The sequence below is a fragment of the Mauremys reevesii genome, linkage group 3, assembly GCF_016161935.1.
Source record: "Mauremys reevesii isolate NIE-2019 linkage group 3, ASM1616193v1, whole genome shotgun sequence".
NCBI classification, from domain to species: domain Eukaryota; kingdom Metazoa; phylum Chordata; order Testudines; family Geoemydidae; genus Mauremys; species Mauremys reevesii.
In genome coordinates this window covers 172058196-172071805 of record NC_052625.1, presented here as the reverse complement: position 1 = coordinate 172071805, position 13610 = coordinate 172058196, and the positions used below count along the sequence as shown (strand labels likewise).

The 13610-nt window shown below is 38.6% G+C and overlaps 1 protein-coding gene across 1 annotated transcript; it reads right to left on the bottom strand.

Moving 5' to 3' along the window:
• Positions 1-7224: 7224 nt before the first annotated feature.
• Positions 7225-8112, bottom strand: LOC120401180 (taste receptor type 2 member 7-like). Its single transcript, XM_039530835.1, has one exon. It carries the CDS (start codon positions 8110-8112, stop codon positions 7225-7227), a length of 888 nt encoding a protein of 295 aa, XP_039386769.1.
• Positions 8113-13610: the final 5498 nt, after the last annotated feature.

Genomic DNA, 13610 nt, shown 5'->3' with positions numbered 1-13610 from the left:
TTTTATGTGTGGCTTGCTGGTGTTGCTTTTTGGTGCTGGCCACACCCCTCTGCAGTCAGTGAACTGGTTTCCCCAATTCCTAACCCTTTCTAGTCACGAAGAGACTGAATAGAAAAAAACAAAAACTTTTCATTTGCAAATGTGTAGTTGCTGTTTGCTGATATACTGAGAAGACCAAAAAAAACCAAACTGGTTTGTCCTGTTTCTAGCACTTGCTAAGTACCTCACAGTGGGGGTCCTTTCTAACAAGCCTCCTAGAAAAACTTGCACCTCTTTCCTAGCTGTTTTTAAGCGGACAGAAAGAAAAAAGAAAAGAAGAAGAAAAAAAATCCTTTTCTAACACAGCCTGTTAGAAAACCTTATTTTCCTCAGCTAAACCCAGCTGAAAATCTGTTTTAAAAAAAAACAAAAAACAATCTACCTCTCCTTCTGAGCTGTGGTACCAATAAGCCCAGCTGACCGGCTGGTGCTACTTAGTACCTGCGAGAAAAGTCTAGTAAATCCTCTCAGGGATTTGTATTCCCTGGCTCCAGAGGATTTCAAAAGACACAGGGAAAAAAAATCTGGCTGGAGGGTTTCTGTCTCCCCCCCCCCAACCTGTTCTTCCCGCTGGATGGGAATGTACTTTGTGGAGCACTTCCCCCCACCAAACCTGTTCTTCTGGCTGGATGGGAATGTACTTAGGTCTCACCCCCACTTGGAACTGTTGGGCTCCAATGTGGGGACCTGACTTGGCTTCCCTCTAAACTAAAATCTTAGTTTAGATCTAGTAAGCTGCCACCACTCAATCAGGAAATGTGGATTGAGACACAGTCCTTCCCCAAAATCCTAGGGGATTCCAAGAGCCCCAAATCCATGGAGTTCTTACACCCAGGAGAAACAAACCATTCCCCCTGCTTCCTCCCCCCTCCCTTTTCCTAGGAGAGACACGGGATCTAACTACAGAGGGATACCTCCCCCTTCTCTTTCCCTGAGAATCCACCCAAGGAAAGACCAACAAGTCCTTAATAGAAAAGAAAAGAATTTATTAAAGACTAAAAAGAAAATACAGAATCTCTATGAGCCCAAGCTGGACACTCATAGGGAATAACCTTATCAATCTCTGGAGAGAATCCCCCCTCCCGCTTTCTCAGTAAAAAGCAATATCAGCAAACAGGAATAAAGCATTTCCTTTAGCAAACACCCAATTGCAAATATAGAAATCAAATCATAAGACTAATTCGCCTTCCTAATTAATACTCACTATTAATTAGTAGAAACTACTCCAGGAGAACTTGGAGGCATGACTGTCTCTCTTAGATTCAAAAAGAGTTCTAACAAAGAACACAGACAAAGGCTTCCCTCCACAGAGATTTGAAATTATCTCGTCTCTGATTGGTCCTTTGGTCAGGTGGTCACCAGGTACTGCATGTTAACCCTTTACAGGTAAAACAGACTTTAACCCTTAACTATCTGTTTATGACAGCTGATATAAAACCAATTTCCCACATGACAGAAATTCCAAAATAAACCCCAAATCTACTTTGTACACCTAAGGAAACCAAAGTAAACTACCATAGGAAATTATTCTACCTGTAAGTGTGATATCAACAGAAGAAATAGTGCAACCAGGCAAATACTACAATGTCTATGATGTTCCTCTCATATTTTAATCCAATGTGTTTTATCAAGATTTGCTCTTCATCTGTGTTTGGTTTAGCATTACCGAATGAGTGAACTAACAAAAATAGTAAGGAAAAATGAAAATTGGAGAATAATTGTAGAAAACGAAAGTTGAATTAATAAATGCCAGCTTTTGCATCCAAAACCAGAGTTTATGTTCATCCAATCAGGCATCAGAAATATATCTTGTGTCCTATGTATAACATTTTAAAATGTGGGTGCCTAAACATAGACACCTAAGCCATATTTCTTTAGGCACCTAAATATGCATCTGAACACTCACTGCTTCCAACCATAAAATGTTGTAATATGGATCACCATGAATACTAGTCCATTGCTACAAACTTTTTCATTCCTTACAGTTCTAGAGTTAATTGTGATTTTTACTAGCCTTTTTATTATTAGTGTTTTAGTAGTATTATCCAGCAGGCTCTGTGTGTGACACATTCCTCTCCATGCCTCATGATCCAGAAGGATGCAGACATCCAATGATCAGGATGGACTCCCTCTGTCCAGAGATGAATGTAATTTACTGGTGAACGTGTGTTAGGAGTTCCCCTCTGTGCCCTACCCACAGAGGATGCAAGTCTCTTACAGCCCATAAGAAACTCATATATTTAGTTCTGGAGGTCCCAGTGTGTTGGCCAAGATGGCAGCTGGCATATTAGCACCTGGAAGTGGACTTGTACTGGAAGAATTTCAAAAATGAAGTAAAAACAATCTGTGGTCCAAATCCAATTTGTTGGACAGTGCTGGTGGGCAAAATAAGTAAATCAATGTATTTCTCCAGGGAGCTTGGCCTAAAAGATGGACCAGAGACCAGAACTACAAGTCCCATAAGGCAATGTGCTACAATAGGAAAATGCAGTTTAATATTTCTTGAACTGATTTGAAATGAAATGTTATGTGTCCATTCAACAAAATAAAATATTCCAGTTTGGGCTGAACTGACCCAAAACTAATCCCAAAAGAAAAAAAAAAGGGCTTGAGGGAGTACAGCCACTATTTGTTACTGTGTAATTTAGGCCTGGTCTACACTAGGGGCGTAGGTCGAACTAAGGTACGCGACTTCAGCAACGCGAATAGCGTAGCTGAAGTCGAACTACATTAGTTCAAACTTCTTACCTGTCCAGATGCCGCAGGATCGAAGTCTGCGGCTCCCCCGTCGACTCCGCCACCGCCGTTCGCGGTGGTGGAGTTCCGGAGTCGACAGGAGCACGTTCGGAGTTCGAACTATCGCGTCTAGATTAGACGCGATAGTTCGAACTCCAAGAAGTCGAACGCTACCCATCGACCCAGCAGGTAAGTATAGACCTACCCTTAGAGATAGTTTAGACCTCCAGCTGCTGTTTGACAATTATGTTATAGCAGTAACCCAGTCAGCTGGCTGGAGCATGTGGCCTTGTCTTTCACATGTGGACATTATCCATGTTGTTCACCATGCTTCTGTTACCTCAAGATTAGACTGCCACAATGTGCTGTATATGAGGCTACACCTTAAAACCAATTGCAGACTGAACCAGGTGCAGAATGTAGCAGTTCACTTACTGAGTGGGGCATCTCGCTTGGAGCGCACAACCTGAATGGCCAAGGGCTGGCCTACTTGAAGGTTGGCTTCTTTCCATGTACCTAACTGACAGAGCTGCAGGCAGAAGAAGTGCCCAAGATGGGACTCCCTACAGTTGACTTGGCATTTTCTGTGAGGGCTCCAGGACATTGGAACTTGCCTTTCCCTCCTTTTTGTGTCTTGGTCTGAAATAGCCCCAGTTTGGTGATATTCTGGCCATGCTGCAAAAGACATCTAATTAATAGCATTTTTGGAGAAGGCTGAGGTTATACTGCCATCAAGAAGGAAAGGTGGAAAGGATGGGGTTTTTTTTGAATAAGCAGGTTGGCAGACTTCCTTTTTATTAATTATTTTAATGTTGCTGGGGTTTTGTTGGCCAGGCTCCTAAAGCCTTGTAGACATGGCTTTTTATTATTTAAATTGGAATAAATAAAAACACTTTTAACAATAATTTTGAATAACCAAAACATTGAAAAAACTGTAATCTGCTGGCAGACAATTCTGGAACAGAATAAAGTGAAGTTTGCTGAACAAATTCTTTGCTGCAAATAATTCACCCAGCCCTACTAATTATAAACCTAATAAATGAAATCACAGCCATCAGTATTATTAAAAGAAATGTAAATATAGCAGCGGGAGATTAGCTTTCAAGCTAATTCATAGTGATGCAACAGATTCTGGTTTGGGAACAGAGAGAGAATTGGGGTAGCAAAGCCAGAGCTGACAAAGACCTGGAGATACCAGGGGAAATGACCAAGAAGAAGAGCAATGCATTGTTGGGAATGCAGTATCCCTTATCCACCGTGTGCACACTATGTATTCTGGTCTTTCAAGCCATTTAGAAAGATTGGGGTTGTGGAGTGGGTTATTGTCTTGTTGGGGGAGAAATGAATCAATAATGATATAGGATATTAGGATTAAGTACCTGTATATTTATTTTTACATTATGCACATTATTCCTGTAATTAACTTGAACAAGTATGACTAAGAACAGCAGAAGAGGGAACATACTGATATTATAGTGCCACTTTAAGAATGTTACTCAAGACAAGCCAGTGTTCTTCTTCTTTAGCCAGACTACCTCTTAGCGTTCTGTGTGACCAGGCCCGGAGGGAGTAACTCATCCTAATAAATTATATGAATTACAGCTTTTTCATTCCATGGCATACCCACGCACCGAATATACATATTTCTTGATTGTTTCATTATTGGGTGGAATTTTTCACCTGTCGGGGATGGTCTAGGTAATACTTAGTCCTGCCATTAGTGCCGGGGACCGAACTAGATGATCTCTCAAGGTCCCTTCCACTCCTATGATTCTATGATTCCTATATTTGCTCAATGGCTTGCTATTAGAAATTCGGGATGTGTTGGTTTGGTATTGTTATGACTTGGGTGAAACTTTGTGGACTGAGTTAAAGCCTGATTCAGAATAATGTGTGAATGTGCCCTTCACTTAAGGGGCCCCACAGCAAAAATGAAGCCTAATAGAATCTGTCCAGAAATTAGCACCATGTGCATGTGAGGGTTTCACTGGGTATTATGACCAGGTTTGTGCTCATGGGCAAGGGGATGGTGGAGAGAAGACACAGAAACTGAGAACAGACAAAAGCAGAGACACAGACAGAGGCAAAAAAGAGGGAAAAAAAAAGTTAGGTTGTCCACTGGAGAAACTACAGCTCTCCAGTAATGCGCTCAGTCTATGGAGAATTCCGTTCTCCCCAAACAGGTTTCTGTGAAAAGACAGTCTTTTCAAAGAACCAGCTGTCAGAAATCTATTCTTCCAGAAGTTGAGAGTTATTCAGTGCTAATGACCCCTGGATTGCTTTGCTGCACATTTCCAGTTATAACTCTTCATGGTGTGCCATATGCTACCATATGAAGCTTCTAATCCACTGAAAGTTACAATAGTGTTATTCATTAAACAGAAAGGAATCCATATGTTGACACAGACATATTCTCCAAACTTTCACACACGTTCCAATTTACCCTGATCCGAACCTCAGAAAAGACCATATTTAGTAGACTGGTATCTTTGTTTGTTTAAATTTTAACTAACTATTGCAAAAAGTTCTCACAAACTGTGTCACCATTTTTCAAGCATCTCTAATGTTCATTGCCTTAGGTCATTCCAGGGCTAGATGCCAATGCTGGATCCCTTTCAAAAAGGGTTTCTCCTTTTCCAGTTGGACCCAGGAATACTGTCTACCCTACAAACTCCTCCAATTACAATCTTAAAAGTCTTAACCACAGAATTGACAATAATTCATTTTTATTTAAATCCTCTATAGAAATCATTTTTCCAGGCAATGATCATGGCCAATCCTTCCCCCCACCATAAATGTACATTCCCTTAACTATATTATATCACCGTATTAGCAACCCTAACTATTCATGCTTTATGTTCAAGAGTCTTACTAAATTCCCAAGCAATTCACCAATTAGATGCAACTAACAGACGATTTATATAACTAACTGTATACATATTTTACTTTGAAAAAATATATGGATCAAGCAGAGAGTTTATAGTATGACAGAGTGAATTTCAAAGAGCCGAGACTGAGTTTCCTTCTTTGAGTGAAGTTTGCTCCTGAAAAATTGCCACTTGTATCCTCAAGTCGGAAAAGATGCAAGTACTCAGATTGTGCACTCAATTGAATTGTGGGCACAAACAGTCTCTCAAAAAAAGGAGAATATCCTTTTGAAAATGTGGCCCCTACAACTGTTATTTCAATGATTCAAGTAGTTTTCTCTATATCCGACACTCTAACAGTTTCATGCTTGTTATTCCATTGCAGCCTTTTACTGCAGGTAAGAGGATGACACAGTTACTTTTTAAAAGAAAGAAGCTATAGTCATTTTGGGCCAGATTTTAACTAAGCGTTATCACCCAGATAACTGTTCTAGGTGCTTGAGGACAGCAAGCAGTAACTGACTCTTTTCTCTCACAAATCCATACACAGTCATGCTTCGTGCCTTTCTAGCAATGGTTGGTTTATTTTTCAAACCTAGTCATTAGATCTTACCATGCCAACTTTTTGTTTCCAGATGTTTCAAAATGTTTAGGCAATTATCAGCCAATCAGAAATCTGCTTGGAGTACCACAGGTCAGAGCAATCCTCTGCTGTTGTTAATTCCAGCACATCAATTACACTCACTATAGGGCTGAAACATTCACTGTAGTGTTGGAGGTAAAGATGCCTCCTCTACTTTCCTCCCAAGCATCTGTCCAGTGCTTGCTCTGGCTACTCAGGCTCAGGCTTGGCTTAAGGATTTTCACTGAGGTGGTTATGATAACATATTATTTACAATCTAATGGTCTGTGGTGAATATCAACTTTAAAATACACCATATGATTTGACACATGACTGAATAGACACATTTTGTAGGTTCATTCTCACATTTGTCTATGTTGTGTTTTATGAATTAGCTCTTGAAATGTCTGTCTTTTGGTGTCTTTGTATCAGCAACTTGAAAGGATCCTCCATTTGCATTTTCACCAGCTCCCCTGTGCCTTTCCCCTGTCATTTGTCTTTTGTATGGAAGATGGAGTAAGACTTATAGTCAAATGCTTTCGTTTTCTATACTTTATATTCGTAAGCTTATAAGCAAAAATGTCTATCAACAGTGAAGACCAGAGTTCATTCCTGGCTGAACATATCATGTGAAAGTGAGTTTGGTGGACTCATCCTGTTTTTTTTAATGGTATATCCACATCAAACATCTGATACAATGAGCAGTCTCTCCTCAAAAGGATAGCAAAGCTGCAGCTGGGAAGGAGTGATGTGCATTGGAAGAGCTTGAGTTGGAATTGGTGCACATAATCTTCATGGACAGCATCAGTGCTTTGTGTACTGTAGCAGTACAGGAGAGATTTCAAAGGGAGAACACATGGGAAATAGAATAATTTCATTTTTTTCACTACTGTGCTTTACAAGGGAAGTGAACATTCTTATTCAAAGGATAGGAATATATACTATGAATTAACCACTCAATCAGCAATTGGCAGAATGCAAAATCCTTGCTGAGGCCAGTTTTAATTTGGGGTTGCCCAGAATCAAGACAATGGAGTGTAGAGAAGGATAGGCAGCAACTATAATTGTACACACTGTAATTCTCCATTCATCACTGACATAGGCTACTGTTCCAATTGATAATGTTAAAGCCATATAATAAATATTGTAGAGGATGAAAAAGGACACCACAGATTTAAGTGCACGCACATGGGCATCCACAGTGGGGTTCCTGAAACTCAGATTAAGGTCTGAATTAAGGCTCATTTTCCTGATGTGTCTCCAAAGGGATATGATTAACAAAGCAGATGAAGTAATAAATAGAATAATGGGGGAAATAGATCCTATGCCATGTATCAGAAAAGTGAACACTTCACGGTTCTTGTTGTTGTCTGAAATCGTGACATTTCTTGATAGACAATCTGTGGAATTGTGGGAAGATACAAAAGAGGAATACGTGAACACTGTAAAAGCAACTGTGGTAACCAAGCAGTACAGCACAGAGCCCAAAAGCAGCCATGGCACCAGTTTGGAGAGTCTCAGTTTTAACCAGCTGAAGAGAGACTGGTTGAAAGTGGCAATCTTCACACAGTAGAACACAGAAAGGCAGCTTGCAAAACAGAGACTCAGTTGATTTATAAACATCCAAATAACTCCATAAGGTCTTGATATTTCATTCATATGAAATAAATCTGGATATAATGTATATAAGAAATTGTCTGATGACACAAAGACTTGTAGGCAAAATCTGGAGAAGGCCAGACTGGTTATTATCTTATCATAGGAAGTCAGTTTTCTGCTTTTGACCCAGTCAATACAATTTAAGGCAACGATATATCCATTTGCAACAACTCCTGCTGATAATTCCATTACTAAGATGATCAGATAAAAAATAACAGCAGGAGCTAAAGATTTTTTCATCCTTAATTCTTAGTTTGTAGTTTGTAGCTCCTGACTTTTCAGAAGATTTGGTTTAGAAGACATCAGTTCAGAAGACTTAGTTTAGAAGACTGCTCATGTCCGGCTCATGGATATACAAAATTAGTCCTTTTAGTACAAGATCAAAAGCAGGATGAAAATTGAGTTTCACCTGTTCGTATATAGCCAGGCCATTTCATGAAGATTCAAATCTGGCAACTATCTTATTACTACATGTCTAGTTCATGGAAAAGATATTTGCATGTCCCTTCCCAGAATGCCCTGTTAGTGACTAATCAAATTATTATTTAAATAAACTTAAAACATAATCCTTTATTTGAATATGCAATATGCTTTCCAAAATAAGGATTAAGTAGAACCATAGTGGTACATAGTGAGCTGTGGCAATGCACTAGTTAATATTATACACATATACTAGTTATAGCAATGGTCAATTGAAATCATAGATCTGTTTAGATAATTTTCGCAAGATATTCAGGCAAATGTGCAGAAAGGGGCCTGATTTTATTAACATCTTTGGAATTCCTGCACTAATTTTTTTTTTGTCTTGCAAGCCCATTTGTCACCATTTGTGTAATAAAATGACAGATCCCTCAAAAAAATTTCAAGCAGTTCTGATGAGATCCCACTTGGTGTGTTTGCTGTGTGCAGGTTTAGTAAAAAGGAGATCAATACAACAAAAAGCATGTAAAGAACAGTGGCAAAGAGGGAGAATGCAATTGCCTTGAAACTTGGAGTTCTAATCTCTGCCCATTTGCTGAAGTAGCAGTGGGGATTGGTCTCCCTTCTGTCTTGGCATAGTTTCCTTTTCCACACATCTAGTACATTCATTGCTCCTGAGGGAAGACCCCAGAGTCCAGCCACAATTCCTGACCTGTTTTTTTTAAAAGAAAGTCTAACACCCATGCAAGCAGAAAAATAGATTAGGTGGATCCTCTACTTTAAAAGGAAACAAAGAACCCTCAGACAGCCTATATGAAAAAGCAAACATAACTTTTGATTCCTGTCCTGCATCAGAAGGTGGAAAAATAAAGTGCATTGATCCTTGTCTGGCTCCAGAAATAACATAATCAGTATCTTGGAATAGTGGTCAAAATAGACTGAGCAGATTCACTGTACTAATCAAAGAGGAGTATCGACTTATCCAAACCAAGGGGAGCTAAACTATATCCTTCTCTCCCTTACTTTAACTCCTATTTTAAATCAGTCCTTGAGTCTCTTATGCTCCAGAAGGACAACATAATGAAATCTTTAAATTCCTTTTTGTTCCATAAGCAACAACAAAACAACACAAATTATGGGCAAAGCCTTTCCACTTAGAGCAGAACTTGGCTGTCTATCTACTCCCAGCTGTTGTCTTCCTCTCCCTTAAACTGCTTCCAGTTTTATTCTAAGGAAATTAAGGAGTCCTGGCTGAGTTTGAACTGTTTCTTCCCCCTTGCCTCCCCAGACACTCAGACACTCCAGGCACTAGCAAACTCTCACCCTTCACCTCCAATTGATTATTGGGGAACACTTCCTGTCAACATGCTCACAGTCAGAAATACCTCAGCATGCATTATCATTATGGCTCTTCTTTATTTAGTGTAATTTTAAAAATTAAGACATTACCACTTGCCGTTTTAATCCCAAATAAATGCTGGAATTAATCTAATTGAAAGGTATCCCAGGAGAGATTAACAAATCTACTTAGTTGCAGGGCAGTGAAAGACACATAAAAAAACTCTTAAAACTTTCAAAGATTTGGGTTTTATTCAAGATTTGGGTGGCTGCTTGAGCCAGTTCTCCTCCTGGACTAGTTGATTTGTTCATCACTAATGACAACAAATATATTTGGTAGGGAAGAATCCATGGTATTGGCTTTAAGATACATTGCATCAGCCAAAGAAAGACATTCAATCATCAAGCATTTCTTGTAGCTAAGTGTTAGTTAAAAATAAAAGCTATGTGTCAAGTCCTGGACTATACTGAGCACTGAATTCAAGGGGAAGGCTCTTCTATTCTAATAGGCAGGATTCATTTTATTAGAAGACCCTGTTACCAGTTGCATATAACTTTACCAAATTCTAATTTTTCAGGATGAAATGTTCCATTGCTGGTGTCTACCCATAGAAAGGTCCAGTCATTTCCAAGAACAAGGAGAGGCAAATAGAAATTGTTTCCACTGACCATTGCCATATGTATATAATATTTTTTTTTGTGCCGAGGGCTAACTAAGGCCAATGCACCATTCAAGTTTTACCTCTTACTTATTTTAGAGAGCACCTACTATATTCAAATAAATGGTTATATTTTCAGTTTATTAAAATAATAATTTGATTAGTCACTAACAGGGCATTTTGGGAAGGGACATGCAAATAACTTTTTTCCATGAACTAGTTATTTATAACAGGATAGATGCCAGATTTGAATCTTCAGGATATGACTTGGCTATATATGAACAACAGGTGAAACTCGATTTTCATCCTGCTTTTGAACCTATACGAAAAGGACTAAGCTTTGTATATCCACGAGCCAGAGAAGAACAGTCTTCTAAACCAAGCCTTCTGAACTGATGTCTTCTAAACCAAGACTTCTGGAAAGTCTGGAGAAGTGAGCTACAAACTAAGAATTAAGGATGTAAAAGTCTTTAGCTCCTGTTGTTATTTTTTATCTGATCATCTCAGCAATAGAATTCTCAGCGGGAGTTGTTACAAATGGATATATTGTTGCCTTTAATTGTATCGACTGGGTCAAAAGCAGAACACTGACTTCCTATGATAAGATCATAACCAGTCTGGCCTTCTCCAGATTTTGCCTACAATTATTCATGACATTAGACTGTTTCTTATTTAAGATATATCCAAATCTCTTTGTTAGATTTCAAACAGCTCAGCTTTATATAATTATCTGGTTGTTCATAAACCTAGTGAGTCTCTGTTTTGCAAGCTGCCTTTCAGTATTCTACTGTGTGAAGATTGCCACTTTCAACCAGTGCCTCTTCAGCTGGTTAAAACTGAAAATTTCCAAACTGGTGCCATGGCTACTTTTGGGCTCTGTGCTGTACTGCTTGGTTATGACCGTTGCTTTTACATTGTTCAGTTATTCCTACTGGGTATTTTCTCACAACTCCATAGATTGTATATCAACAAATGGCACAATATCAGACAATACAAATAACCTTATGTAGTTCACTTTTCTGATACACAGCGTAGGATCTATTTCCCCTCTTATTGTATTTATTGCTTCATCTGTTCTGTTAATCATATCCCTTTGGAGACACATCAGGAAAATGAACCTTAATTCAGACTTTAATCCAAGTTTCAGGAACCCCAGCACGGATGTTCATGTTTGTGCTCTTAAATCTGTGGTGTCCTTTTTCATCATCTACAATATTTCTTATGTGGCTTCAACATTCTCAATAGGAAACCTATCCTATTTCAATGATGAATTGAAAATTATGGTGTGTACATCTATAGCTGCTCTCTACCCTTCTGTGCACTCCATTATCTTGATTCTGGGCAACCCCAAATTAAAACTGGGATCAGCAAAAATTCTGCATTCTACCAATTGCTGTTTCAGAGAGGTTACTTCATAATATCAATTCCTGTCCTTCTGGATCAAGAATGTACACTACCTTTGTAAAGCGTAGTAGTGGAAAAAATCTTTGATTTTACCCTTTGTTCCCATATTCTCCAGTCTATTATCCATTTGGAATCTTTCTTCTTGTTATAGTACACAAAGCCACTGGCACATTCCAAGGACATCACTTGCACATTCCCCACCAATTCCCATTCAAACTGTTCCAATGGACATGAGTCCTTTTCTGCAGAAGAATTGCTATATTTTTAAGGAGAGATGGATTTGGCCAGGCTTGAAATTTGGTCTCCACTGTTAAATGACATTTCTGTTTATAAATAAATAAACCAGCCATTGATAGAAATGAGATGATGTGCAAACCGTAACCTATGCATGGACTGGTCCATGCATCCCTTGTAAAAGAAAGGACAGTCATAGGACTGTCTATTGAATTTAATTAAAAAGGCCAGTCAATTGCAGCTCACTGTCCCCAAGCATCAAGAACATTTATCTGGGTGATAAGGCTTAGTTAGAATCTGCCTGAAAATGACTATAGCTCTTTTAATGAGTAACAGTGTCATCATCTGACCTGTAGTGAAAAGCTGCAATGGAAAAACAAGCATGAAATTGTTAGACTGTCGGACACAGAGAAAACAAGTTGAATCATTGAAATAACAGTTGTAGGGGCCACATTTTAAAAAAGGATATCCTGCTTTTTTTCAGAGACTGATTGTGCCCACAATTCAACTGAGTGCAGAAATCTGAGTACTTGAGTCTCTACCTACCTGAGGATAATACTGGCAATTTTTCAGGACTAAACTTCACTCAAAGAAGGAAGCTTAGTCTCAGCCCTTTGAAATTCACCCAGTCATACTAAAAAGTTTATGCTTGATCCATATATTTTTTCAAAGTAACATAACAATACAAAGAACAGGAGTACTTGTGGCACCTTAAAGACTAACAAATTTATTTTAGCATGAGCTTTTGTGAGCTACAGCTCACTTCTTCGGAGCTGTAGCTCACGAAAGCTCATGCTAAAATAAATTTGTTAGTCTTTAAGGTGCCACAAGTACTCCTGTTCTTTTTGCGGATACAGACTAACACGGCTGCTACTCTGAAACATAACAATACAGTTAATTATACAAAAAGTTACATCTAACTAGTGAATTGTTTGGTAATTTAGTAAGAAGCTTGAACATAAAGCATGAATAGTTACGGCTGATAATACAATACTGTGATACAATATAGTTAAGGGAACCTAAATGTACGTTTATGGGAGGGGGAAGAATTTTTCATAATCATTGCCTGGAAAAAAAGATTTGTATAGAGGATTTAAATAATAAAAATAAATTATTATCAATACTGTGGTTAAGACTTTTAAGATTGTAATTGGAGGAGTTTACAGGGTAGACAGTAATACTGAGTCTCACTGGAATAGGAGAATCCCCTTTTCAAAGGGACCCAGCTTTGACATCTAGCCCTGGAATAACCTGAGGCAGTGAACATTAGAGATGGTTGAAAAATGGTGACACTGTTTATGAAAATTTTTGAAATAGTGAGTTAAAATTTAAAAAAACAAAGAGACCAGTCTACTAAGTATGGTCTTTTCTGGTCTTTGGACCAGGTAATTTGGGACATGCAGAACAGTTTGGAGAATATGTCTGTGTCAACTTATCAATTCCTTTCTGTTTTATGGATAACATTATTGTAACTTTCAGTGGATTATTACCTCCATATGTTTGCCTAACCCTGGAACACATGCTTGGAAATGTGCAGCAAAGCAATCCTGGCCTCTGCCACTGAATAGTTGAAGAATAGGTTTTTTTTGACAGCAAGGTCTTTGAATAAATTCTCTCTTCACAGAAACCTGT

Excerpts from the sequence above, each read along its gene's own strand:
- LOC120401180 (XM_039530835.1), bottom strand. The coding sequence starts at position 8,112 with ATGGAATTATCAGCAGGAGTTGTTGCAAATGGATATATCGTTGCCTTA.